At 41.0% G+C, this 13,627-nt stretch overlaps 1 protein-coding gene across 1 annotated transcript in view; it reads left to right on the top strand.

The window, feature by feature from the left end:
• The window catches only part of KIF13A (kinesin family member 13A), a 217,866-nt gene that overhangs the window by 111,224 nt on the left and 93,015 nt on the right, over positions 1–13,627 (top strand). The window contains 1 exon segment of the mRNA XM_067752073.1: positions 3,961–4,021. Within this exon segment, the coding sequence (XP_067608174.1) occupies positions 3,961–4,021 (61 nt within the window).

Genomic DNA, 13,627 nt, shown 5'->3' with positions numbered 1-13,627 from the left:
CTCTTTTGAAATGTCAATGATTTTGTATTAGAAAATAAGAAAATCATGTCCTCTTTTGTTACAAATCTTTGTGATTAAATTATAATTAAATTTTTAGCCATGAAAAGAAAGATAATAGTTTGTGAATACTAGTTTATAGTACTAAGAAGATTGCAAGGGAAATGATTGGGCTACCTAAGACAAAGAAATTATTTTAAACATCTTTAACACTGTTTTCATAACAGTCATACCAAATAATTATTCTAGCAACAGATAATTGTTCTAATTCTGTGCAAACTACAAATTATACTTGATGTGGCCATTCTTGTTTATCCACATGAACCCTGGAATGATGGTGCTGAAGAGGACTCATCTAGTGACCAAAACTGTATTTGACCCTTGAAGGAATCAAGTTTCCTGAAAATGTGCATCTGAAAGTAATGCAACACTAAAAATCTATCTTGCAGTTTGAACTTCTACGTTTTCATAACAGTTTATCATGTTCATTCCGTGTTCTTATCTGCATTCCAACTTCTTCTCCTGGTATTATGTTTATTTATTGAAAAAATGTTACATACAGTGGCTGCTCTGTATGAGGTACTGACCCAGGCACTAGCATGAGACAAAGCTCCTGCCCCCAACGGGTTCACCTTTGAGTGGAGGTGAGACCCACACCAGTTGAACTAAGCCATAAAACAGGAGCACATGTGAACTAGTGCCACGGGAGCTATAGAATGCTGTGGAATTTCATAGGAGGAGGGGGATCACTGGTAACCTGCATTAAATAAAAAAATGATAACAAGAATCTTTTCAGTTGCTTTGAGTTTTTAGGGAAATCCTTCAGATATCTGGTCTTCAACTTTCTTACTGATAAATGTTGAGTAAAAGCATAACCTGTACTCCATGACTGGTTTGAGGGAGATGACCATTCTGAAATGCTTGTGATCAAAGGTTTTGAAATTAGAGACATAATTCAGTTCAGGGAGAGGCCAGTTTTTGGCAAGAAAAGAACAATTATGTCTGCCAGTACTATCAGGGCCCTTTCTCCTCTGCAGAGTTTTAACATTTGTCTGAATTTGGGAGGGTGAATGCCTAAAATGAAAAATTGTTATCTTCCTTTTTACGAGCAAAAACAACTTTAGACTATTAACCGTCTGTTAGAAATGAAAGTTGGCACAGAATTTGGAATGATTATTACTAAGGGTAGACCCCCCAGTTTTGGGGTGGATTTCATTTTATTTCAAGTAACATTACTGTGAATGTAAACCTCTAGCTTTCTGAGCTTGTATGCAAAATAGCAAGCTGGTAAATACAGGTTTTAGGTAGGTAGGAAAAATTAACCTACAGGAAATAAATTATTATTTCACTGTATGTAGCAACTACTAAGAGGAATTCATTAAGACTTTAGAGGGAAACAATGAACATACCTCGAAATTGGAAAGTAGCCTCTGTTGGCCATTTAAAGTAAGGAAAGTTGATTTAGGTCAAAAGGAAAGGAAAATGTCCTGGGGTTGAAAGTTAAGTGTTATAAGATGCCATTAAAGGGAGGTTGTAGAATCTCCTTTTCTGGAAATGTTTAAAAACACGACAGATCTTCATCTCTCAGAAGTGTTGAAGTTCAGTCCTGCCTTGAGGCAGGAAGATTAACTGGATTACGCCTGTGTGGTCTCTCAAGTCTTTGGAAGAGCCCTTGAATGCAGTAAATATTTCACACTCTGTTGGCTGAAACTATTGTTTCATAGCTGTTCGTTTTAACCTTGGTTGTCATAAGACCAGAGTGAATGTTTGTATAAATAACAAAACTGAATTTGGATTTGACGTTGACGATGTAAGTTGTGTGTGTACCTGAATCAGTTTTAAAAACATCAAAGTACATGTAGTGCTGAAACTATTCAGAGCATAATTTAGTCTTTTGATGATGTGAAAAGTCCCTTCTTTCTTGCAAGTTCTCAATGACAGTAATCATTTAATAAATAATTACAAAGCAACTACTATGGACATTGCAGGATACAAATATGAATTAGGTATTGTTCCTGCTTTTAAGGATCTTTGTCTACCAGGGGAGATAAAACATATGCACACATCATATACATGATAAGTGAAAAATAAAATAATCGGGATAGGAGTCACACCAAAAAAGGATTAAACAGTGTTGTGAGAGTTCAGAGAAGAGAAAGCAAATTCCTTTGGGTTTAACCAAGGAATACTTCCTGGAAGAAAAATATATTGAACTGGGCCTTAAGGAGTATGAAGCATTCTGAAGGGTGGAAATAAAGAAAATGACAGAGGTGGAATTGTCCTTAGCAACTCCAAGGTACGGAAAGTTCAGCTGAAGCTTAAGGAAGTTGGGGGACAGGGACATAGGCTGGAAGGGTCTCATATGGCCAGTCTCAAGTGCCAGGTCAAAGTGCTTGGATTCTGATTGCTCAGTGCTTACGATCCCTTGGCAATGATTAAGCATTAAAGGGTCTCTGTCCCTTTAGGATTGTAATTTACCATTAGAGTTGCAAGCGGGGGAAGGCTGTAACAAGGAGCCTGTGAAAGTCACCTCTGAGTCACCTGAGCCAGTTTGCTTGAGGAGTATGCTGAGAAACACTAGTTTCAAGGCATGTTAATAGGTGTTACTCTCCTCACCAAAAGTAATTGAGAAATAAAAAAGTTACACAGGGCTTCCCTGGTGGCGCAGTGGTTGAGAGTCCGCCTGCCGATGCAGGGGACACAGGTTCGTGCCCCGGTCTGGGAAGATCCCACATGCTGTGGAGCGGCTGGGCCTGTGAGCTGTGGCCGCTGAGCCTGCGCGTCCGGAGCCAGTGCTCCGCAACGGGAGAGGCCACAACAGTGAGAGGCCTGCGTACCGCAAAAAAAAAAAAAAAAGTTACACAACTAAATGGGTTTATTTGCTGGAGGACTTTTCAGAGACTTTAATATTGAGAATCGCATAGAAAATCTTAAGCAGGGTAAAATATGTACCATTTCTGGATGATGTAATCTTTATTTCATGGACTGTCTCATGAAACTGCTGTTCCTTGGTGTGCACTTTGGGGAGCGTTGCCCGACGCATTTGCTAATGATGGCTGGAACATGAGTGGTGGTCATATGCATGGAAAACATTAGATGTGTGTCCTTATGGAGGCAGCATCAGCCATTCCTAGTACATAGCAGGCATTCAGTAACTACTGCAGAAAACTAAAGCATGCGAGAGTGAATTATTGATTTTTTTAAAAAAATCTTACTCAATTTTTTTTTTCTTGCGGTACGCGGGCCTCTCACTGTTGTGGCCTCTCCTGCTGCGGAGCACAGGCTCCGGACGCGCAGGCTCAGCGGCCATGGCTCACGGGCCCAGCTGCTCCACGGCATGTGGGATCTTCCTGAACCGGGGCACGAACCCGTGTTCCCTGCATTGGCAGGCGGATTCTCAACCACTGCGCCACTAGGGAAGCCCCAGAATTATTGATTTATTAACAATACTTGGCCCAAGACTGGGAGTCCAAGATTTCCGGGAACGTGGGGAGTTTTGACAAAGTTTTGGCTATGCTAGAAATGGTAGCATCATGGAAAGTTAGAAGGAACTGGTTTAAATGAAAGTTGATCACTTTAGTGTTTCTTGTGAAGCCACGGAAGGTCTGGCTGGAGAGTTTCAGCAGACGCTGGAACCATAGACTTGGGAGAGAAGCCATTATTCTTTCTCACTAAATGTATCATTAAAAAATTTTGGCTAAGATATCTCCTTGTTTGAATTATGGATAAGTAGCAATTTCTATATGCAACTGAGTCTAATACAAGAAAATAACCATCAATTTAGTCTGAAAGAAACTTCAGGGTTAATAAAGCATCAAACCTATGGTGTTTTTTTGCTTTTTTGGTTTTTTTTAATAAGACAGTATCAGGCACCCTCATCTTCATCAGTGAATTTTTTTTCAGTCTGATTTACTCATGGAAGTTAATTAATTTTTAAGTTTAACGTTTTGTTCTTTCATTCAGGTATTTGCGTTTGATTATTGCTTTTGGTCCATGGATGAATCTAACACTACAAAATATGCTGGTAAGTTGGCGCTCTCTCTGCACTTGACGGTTGGGCCTCTGGCCTCTTCTTCCGTTATGTCTGTTTTCTTTAATTATTCTGGAGCTCTGTTTTTCCCATAAAATTCGCACTCATTCTTTCCAATTCTGGCACGTGGGCTTTGAAGTCAGTAAGGTTTGGTTTTAGGATCTGGTTCAGCCATTTACTTGCTGAGAAGCCTCGGACAGGTTTTTTCCCAAACTCATTAAGCTTCAGGTTCTTTACCTGTAAAGGGGGTATGAAGTGTCCTCAGAGGTGTTCCAAGGATTAGAGATAACGAGGAACCACCTCAGGCCGTCAGCGGAAGCTGTTGTGGTTCTTACACGAAGAGGAGGTTTAATGTGCTGTGCCTTCCCTTGCCTCTAACTTTCAGGGAAGGCACTGCTCCGCTTAAGCAAGCAAAGCGCAGATGCTGTTGGTTTCCAGGGCCCCCTCGCGTCCTGAGTGTTCTGAAGTAGTCAGTGGTGATGTGAACTAAAACCGTACGTTCCTCGGGGAAACGTTGCCGCAAGGCCCCACATTTTGGTATTGTTCCTTCCTTGAGGCATTTTATCCCTACTCCATCAGATACAGAAGACTGAATTTTATTTGTGATCACAGGTGAATCTTCACCTTTCCTAGGAGTTAAAATTACTTTAGCTCAAGAGGGAAGCATTTGTTTTAGTGGAGGAAGTCTTCGTTCCTTCCCTTCTGACTGTGACCCCTTTTTCTTAGATATATAGTCTTAATGAGCATTTTCTCCTTATTTCTACTTATAAGAATGTCAGCTGAATGACTTTACCATTTACGAAAGAGAGAAAGAAATATCGAAAGAAAGAGAAAGGAAGGAAGGAAGGAAGAAAGAAAAACAGTGAGGGGGTGATGGAGAGGATGTAGATCTTAAAAGATTAGAGGGTAAAAGAAGTTACTTGCTTACAGGAAATTTTGTTTATTGATAGCCTTTTCCTTGCTGCATAAAGCAAATCCGTTGAGAAATTATTTGATGTATAATTTTTTCAAAAGTTAATGGCTGGAGCTAGGAAGATTCCTTCCATTGCTCACATTGGGTAAATTAGCCTTTCTTTCCAAACATCATTCCTGCAACTTCAGCAATGTATTTTATTAATGTGAGTAAATAGTTCTTCATATTGGTTGTAATTAATTTGTCTTTTTATCCGTCCTTTGGGAGTCTATATAATAAATTCTACAGAGTCTAGGAGAGTCGGCCTTGACTGTTAGCACAGTATAATTTTGTGCTGGGTGTGTGCTTTTGGATTTAAATAAACAAAAGTAAAACACTTCATACTGTGACAGAACCAGATGAGGACAAATGCTATGGCTATACAAAGTCCAATCTCTCACTCTGTTCAGTTGATATTATTCAGGATATAGTCAGATATAGCTCCCTGTATTAGAACTCTTAGGCAATTGTCAGATACTTCAGAGGACTCCTCATCCCTTATAGATAAAAATCTGTACTCTTTGGATGACATTTAAGATCCTTTATTTTATAACCCCATCTACCTTCCCCACCCTCTGCTCCCTGACTCCCCACCACCCCTTCTATGCTCCAGCCCAGTGTTTCTTTTTATTCAACCTAGGAAGCCAGAAAGTCTCAGAATAGTTCCTTAAGTATTCATGAAACTTCTACTGTGTGTGCAGCCTCGGAAGCCCTTGAGAAATTATACCCTAAGTTGGAAAGCAGAAGAATGCATGACAAACAACAGTAAACATTTTGAGATATTTAAACTCTAAATTTTACAGGTTTTAAGTACTACAGAAAACCCAAGGAGAGGCAAAATGTGGAAAGACTGAAGTTGCCTGGGAAGGCATCATAGAGGAGATGGGACTGAAACTGGACATAAAAGTTTAGCATAGATTTAGCCACGGGGCAGTATGGAGGGCGTCCAGACGAGAGGAAGCAATACAGTGTCAAGGAAAGCACACGGACTCTGAACTCCACGCTGGGTTTAAGTCTCAGGAAGCTTGTTTTGGTTCTCTTAGACAATTTAATCTCTCTGAGTTACAATTTCTTTCTTGTAAAATGGGTAACATGGCAGTGATAATACCTATCTTACATGTTGTTATAAGGGTTCAGTAGGTAACTTAATGAGCTGACCAGTGGAAGGTGCCCATAAATGATACTTCGTTTGGCTTTTCTGTAAGTGAGGATGCAGAAGTAGGAGTGAGCATGGTGTATAACACTGGTCTGAGCAAAAGATGCATTTTGGGGGGGAATCAGTGGGAGACCTACTTTTACGTGTTAAGTGAGGCCAAATAATAAGAAAGTTTAAAAGCTAGACTAAGAAATGTAGATGATATGGTGAAAAATAGGGGAGGGGCTATTGGAGTAATGGGGTTAAAATAATGCTTTAGGAAGATTGTTTTTCTCTTTCTTTTCCATATCTCTACAATCACATCCTCCATTACTGCCCATAGAGACCATTCTAGCTTTCTGCAGTGTATCACTCATACCTCTGAATGTAGGACAAACTTTTTTTTTTTTACTAGAGATAATTTTATTAAGCACAGATGATAAAACTAAAATGTGAAACTCGATTTCTGTAGCTCTTCATTACAAATAGTATGTGCCGAAGTATTTTAAAAGATAAAAATGATTTTTAAACATTTTGATAGCTTAAACTTTACTAAATTTTAGCTTGCGTGATCACATCTAATACCATGTTTCTGGTATTAACCCTGAAATAGGGTTCTCTTGGTCGATGGAGCAGAATCTGTTTACAAAAGGTGAGGAGACAGTTTCTTACTCTTTAGGTATCGCCATTATTGTACAAATTCTGTGACCACCTCAGCAAAAAGTAAAATTCTTGCTTATTATTCTTTCAGAGTTTTTTGCACTCATTGTAAATAATTTGCCTAGTGAATATATCACTAGTAGATTAGTTGATTGGTTTCTATACTAATATGATTTCCTTTCTCTTTTTTTAAATTTAATTTTTATTTTATATTGGAGTGTAGTTTGATTTCCCTTCTCTTTAATTAAAAAAAAAAGCAATTCCTTCTTAATTGTGAATAGAAACATTAAGATAGAAGTATTCATTCTCTGATGGGACATAGAAGAAACAGAGAAGGGGAAGCACATAGTTCCTGAAACTGACCTATTTGTCAGACTCCATGAATAATGGCATCATTGATACTGAATCAGAGCTCTTGAGGCAGCTCTCAAAACTTGGGGAGCAGAGAGGAGGAGGGAGAGGGGAGAGAAACAGATGAGTGCATGGATTGAAAGAGCAAAGAGAGGCTCTCAGTTTCATGGGGTGTGTCAAATGTTAAATTCTCAATTATGTTTTATGTTACTCTACTCATTAAAAGCTATAGCAAGCAAGAGCTTCCACTCTCAGACTGATTTAGAAACCCATAATTCTATAGTAGGTGTAATGGCACTGCATTGGGTTGGGTGGAGTGGTGGAAGCATGTGGGCTTTTTAATTGAACTGCCTGGGTTCCAGTCCTGCCTCCCCCACCTTTTATCTATGTAAGGTCTGGTGAGTTTTGTTTCCTCTTAGGTTAAATAAGGCTGATAATAGTTCTGATCTCATAGGGTTGATTTGAGGACTAAATGACCTGTTCATGTAAAGTACTTAAACCACAGGAAATGCTCACTTAATATTTATCATGGGGCTTCCCTGGTGGTGCAGTGGTTAAGAATCCGCCTGCCAAGGCAGGGGACATGGGTTCAAGCCCTGGTCCGGGAAGATCCCACATGCCGCGGAGCAACTAAGCCCCTCCGCCACAACTACTGAGCCTACGCTCTAGAGCCCGGGAGCCACGCCCGTGTGCCACAGCTACTGAGCCTGCACTCTAGAGCCTGTGCTCCGCAGCAAGAGAAGCCACTGCAATGAGAAGCCCACGCCCCGCAGCGAAGAGTAGCCCCTGCTCGCCGCAACTAGAGAAAGCCTGCGTGCAGCAACGAAGACCCAATGCAGCCAAAAATAAATAAATAACTAAATTTAAGAAATATTTATCATCATCTTTATCACTGTCACGTTGTAGCAGTAGTAAGGATAGTAGCATCAGTCCTTTGGAGAGAAAATGCATTGTGTGTGCTGGTATTTATGAGACCTGGTTTTGTCACAAACTGCTAAACTTTGGGGATGTCTGTTTCTTCATCTGTGGAAGGAGAATATATTGCCTAGAATGATCTCAGATCTCTTCCAGCTCTCAGATTAAACATGAATCAGACATTTTATGCTGGCCACACAGCTGTTGCAGTGGACTTTTCAGAGTCAGATCAAAGGCTTGTTTGTTAAGCCATTTGAATTGCATTGAATCATGCTTTGAGACATTTCACAATTTAAATATATTATCTCTTATTACCACCTTTTGGTTAGCAAGTCTGCGCATAATTCTGAATCTTTAAGCAAAAACCCTTGTGCCAGGGCTAAGAAAAAGCAGAAGTAACCTGCAAAATTAGGCACCCACAGCATGGGATTTCTACATAAATCCGTTTCCTCTCCCCAAGCCCATATATACATACACATAAACATAAATCAGGGGCTTCCCTGGTGGCGCAGTGGTTGAGAGTCTGCCTGCCGATGCGGGGGACTCGGGTTCGTGTCCTGGTCCGGGAGGATGCCACATGCCGCGGAGCAGCTGGGCCCATGAGCCATGGCCGCTGAGCCTGCGCGTCCGGAGCCTGTGCTCCGCAACGGGAGAGGCCACAACAGTGAGAGGCCCACTAAAAAACAAACAAACAAAAAAACCCGTAGATCAACATTTAGGATTATAATGTTATTATAGTGAATACTGATAAACTTGAGAGCATCATAACAGATAATAGGCCTTTTAAAATGTTTAAATCACTACTAATTTCATTTAAGGCCTTCTCGATAATAAATCAATACATTTTTTATCCCTGTCTAAAATGTGTCATGTTGGTTAAATAACAATGACTTCCAGTAACCTTGGTTTTGCTTTTCTTCCTAGCAGGAGAATATTTTTCATAAACCTGTTTTTCTATAAATCTTCATACCAAAAATAAAAATCAGTCTAGTGGTGGCATATCTGGGTATCTATATGGACAAGAACATTTCCTGACCTGAGAGATTCTAAACTGTTGACTTACAAATTATATGACAGTTCTCACCATATGGTATGTCGCTCAGATTTGCTGAAACCTGTGTTTTCAGGCATTGTAATACCCTGCAATTCAGGAGAAACGTTCTACGTCTGATTCTTGTTCTGCTAACGTTGCTTTGTACCGTGAAGGGACAGCTGAGTGCCTCCTAGCTATGGCTATTGCCGTGGGGAGAATAGCCATGTTTGATTCTGTTCCTATGATGGGAGCGTTTATGGGCTCAGAGGTAGAAATGGTTTCTGTTTCATATTGTTTAACTGTGCATCAAAATTTACATTCTAAAAGTTGACAGTAGCCAAAATAGAACCAGTTTTTTAAGCAGACTTCCAAAATATTTGTTAGAGCATATTGTATTGATTCATTATTTTACTATTCAAGTGTATATGAAGACCTCAGCAAGTGTCTTGTGTAGAATAAATACTCAGTAATTGTTAGCTGTTAAGTTTATCAAAACTGTGGAAGTTTTCCCTGTGGTTATGAGAAGCAGTAGTAGTTGACTATGTGAAAAGTTTGTTAGAGATTCACTATAAATGGTGCATGCCATCTTAAAAGACATTTATGAAACACTGACTGCAGAATCCTTCTAGATTTTTCTTTCTCTTTTACAGTCTTACAAATTCTTACCCATACCTAACCTGACAGTCCTTTAGGGGCTCACCTTTATCCAGTTGTTCCTCAGCATCCAGACTAGTTTTCTTAGAACCAGCAACTCTCTTTTTGCATTTGTTAGTTATGTAATTACAGAGAAGTGTAACTGACACAAACCAGTTCAGGAGCAAACACAACTGACCCTTTGTGAGAACCTAACTCAGCTGGTGGGAGTCCAGAGAGTTGTCTACCAGTTGGGTGATTTAGTGTGCAGTAAGCCATCAGTGTATTTTACAGATGGAAGAGAGAATGTTAGTTGAGAGAATCGGGTAAGTGAAGGTCAGTTAAGAAAAATTTCTCTGAGATAAAGTAAGCTAGGCTGACACTGTTAAATTTTTTACAAGAGTGTGTGTGTATGCTTCTCTTTCTTCTCACCTCTACTCCCAGATTTTTTAATCCCACCCAACGCTGCCTTCTTCCACTTTCCTTTCTTTGTCGACATCTATTCCTTAGAGTATTTCTTGGCGCCCAGAGACATCACTTAACTTAGTTAAGTGTGTTTAGAGGGGTGGATAATAATAACAACTATAGACAATAGAGTTCTGAGCACTAGTTTCCCAGCACTGTGCTCATCCCTTTATCTGCAGCAGGTCATTTAATTGTCAAAACACCAAATTAGTAGAAACTGATATTGCCCCCATTTTACAGATGAGGAAACTGAGGTTCAGAGAGGCCCTGCTACTGGTAAGAGAGCTGAAAGCGGTGGTAAATGTGGATTTGGGTCAATGACAGTTATGTGTGAAGATTTTATAGATTCTACTGCAATCCCAGGCCCTCCTCTCTTCTCTCTCATCCCAACAAGAGGCTGTGCCTAGGGAATCATGTTATTGGAGTACTCTGGCTTGGAAGCTAGCCAGGAATAATACTATTAACATTCTCCCTCCTGTCAGAAGTTCTCCAGAGTCCTGAATGCCTGTGTTTGGTTTGGGCTTTGTTCTCACCTTCCCTCAAGTGCTGTCAATCTTGTGCACCCCACAGTCCAGAAGAGATATTGAGTCAGGTCTGCCTCTGTGTCAGAGAAACACAGTGGCAAACACTGTCGAGCAGGTAGAGGTGAAGAACAGCTCCTTTTTCAGCAGTTGTTATATGTGAAAGTACCTTCCTGAATCACTCCAAAATGCATTCTCTGTGAGACAGTCCTCACAGCTCTTTCATCCGGGGCCCCGACGCCTGACCCCTCCTCTGTGACTCAGCCACTTTACACGGCAACAAAGAAAGGAGCTGAGGTTCACTGCCAGCTCATGACTGGCCCCAGCGCTGTCAGGGGGTGGAAACATCCATCTGGGCGAGTCACCCAGGCCGTGCTGCAAGGAAAACTCCTGAGGACTGCAGTGCTGATAGCTCCCAGATGCCACTGTGGAAAATGGCCCCGTGTCTACCTTTACCCTCCAGGCCCAGGTTCTCAGGGTCGTTTTACCAAGCCCCTTAATGGCAATCTTCTATAGTTTATTAAAACTTAAATCTCCTATCATCAAGTCAAGCCTTTAAAGCCCTAGTTCCTTTATCTAAGCTCTGTAGTTTTGGGTCATTTAACTTAAACCAGGTTTAAAGTCACCACATGTGACAGTTTCTGAGAGTTGCACTGTTTGAGGGAGAGATTGCCTGAAACCTCGTCCAGGTTCGGCGTTCCTCGCCCCTTCAGGTATGTGTGAGGTGCCTGACTGGCCTTGCACCGTCCAGGTGCTCGGATTTAGAGCTGGGCCACCTGCCAAGTCCAGACTCATCACAGTCGCTAGTGCTGTCAGCCCGGTTAGGAGTGGAAAAACACCCTCCCAGACGCGCATGCCCAGGAACTCCAGATCATAAATATTGAGCTTAACCTTTTTTTTTTTCACTCTTAACTCCAGTGAAAAAAGAGATGGGGAAAAGAAGGAAAACTGGGGATTCTGTTTAAAATGATAGAATCGTGTTAAAATCCCGGCTGCTCTTCCACGCCGCTACCTTAGAAATATTCTGTGCACATGTCACGTCCAGTCTCGTATCTCCATATTTAGTGCTTTGATCAGCCATGATCTATGTGAGACTGCCTTGGTTCATGCAGATTGTGAATAAAACAAGGTTATGCCCTCTTATTTTGTTCTCCCATTTCCTAGAGCATAGCCCACTGTGATGTTTCACCCTGTTCCTCGTAAGCAGTCAGGTGTCAGCATATGCATGATATGCACTTTCCCTCCCATCCCTAGTTTCTCTTCTGTGCTTTGCTATCAGAGCCCTGCTGCAGTGAGAGAATCACCTTGGTTACTGAGCTCCCAATGCACACACCTGGTAGCTTTGAGGCCATTGCTGCTATTCCCAGGAGGGACAGGTTACACACAAGTGTGGAGACTCAGGGTGTTAGCTTTTCAGAGAGCTCTATCATGTGTGACTCAGGGCTGGGCGGGTCAGGTCTGTGACTTTGCTTGCAGAAATTCCATACAGGAACCTTCTCTACTGTTCTGACATTGTGTTGTGGTTGCTTTGGGCATGCCTGGGTTTTAAGATTTGTCCACACAGCTATAGGAGTCTAATCATAAACCCCACAGAGGAAATTGGCATCTTGGTCATGGTTATGAACAAGTGAGACCCTGTGGATTCCCCGTGCCAGGCACGTGGAGCTGACTTCTGTAGAGTGGCCATCTCCCCTCTGGCAGGGGTCCTGCGGAAAAGTCACAGGCTCTTGGGTTGGACTGTGTTGTGCCTTTGTGCGGTTTGTCTGGGATAGAAACAGATCCTCATAGGTCCTCTTGCTCCCCTCAGGACTTCTGAACTTGCCCTTCTGTTTCCCTTCTGGGCTGGTACGTATTTCCCTAGACGAGTGGCACTTCGTCCCATTTGAGTGTGAACTGGAGTCGGGAAACATTTAGGGTAGGGATAGTGCATCTTTTATGGATTCCCTGATTCCCACTCTCCAGCATAAATAGCTCTGTGTGTGTGTGTGTGTGTGTGAACTAAGCTTCTAAAAGCAGTTGACAAATTGCTTTTTTTCTATGCCGAAAAAAGGGACTGCTGTGTTTAAAAAATAAAAAGGAACAAAGTAAAAAGAAACAAATAAACAAACAAAAACACCTTCAGTCTTTTGGATAAACCAGACTCTCCTTAATAGACTGTATAAGGGTCTTTGATGGTTCATATTTTCTGTCCATCACAGAGTGAAGTGTAGCCACTGTTCATGTTTCATGGAAAACTGGTTATGCTGAGGAGGGCAGAAGACCGTATAGCGTCTACAGGGCATTTTTAGGCTTTGGTTGACAGTCTTCACTTTTTTCAAATAATCATTTGTTTTACCAGTGGTGGCTGAAAGTCAGCAAACCAAAGAATTGATTAAGTATAACCCCAGCCAGGGATTCATAGAGCTACAAAGGCACCAGAATAAAAAAATAAGGGGAGCTCTATAGAGTCTGTTTGCATTCAGTTTTATTGATATGATTTATTTAGTTGTTTGTTTCCCTCTACCTTTCTGAGATATCTTAATGTTATAAAAAAATGGTAAATATTTTTCCTCCACTGGACAACATGGGTTGGCGTATTCTGGCCCAGATAATAATTAATGATACTGTTCCTTCTTCCTCTCATCATGACCCCCCCTACACATACACACACATTCACACACCCCCTTCTTTCTGTCACGTGTGAGTATACCACCATTACATTTGGTCAGTGGAATTTTAAAGGTGGGACCACTAGAGGTGCTAGAGAAATAGCAATAAATGATTCCTTTAATTTTTTTTTCTAAGAGTAAGTGTCTTTTATCTTTAAAATTGGATTGCCTCACAGAACTGTTGCAAAGTTAGAGGAACTATTGAAGGAAAAATAATTAGATGATTACCTCCTTTTCTGCACCAAAATTAATTATAGTTGATTAAAGATTTAAGAGATGGTATTAAT

Source organism: Pseudorca crassidens, chromosome 10 (genome assembly GCF_039906515.1).
Source record: "Pseudorca crassidens isolate mPseCra1 chromosome 10, mPseCra1.hap1, whole genome shotgun sequence".
NCBI lineage: Eukaryota > Metazoa > Chordata > Mammalia > Artiodactyla > Delphinidae > Pseudorca > Pseudorca crassidens.
This window is presented reverse-complemented; position numbering and strand designations above follow the sequence as displayed.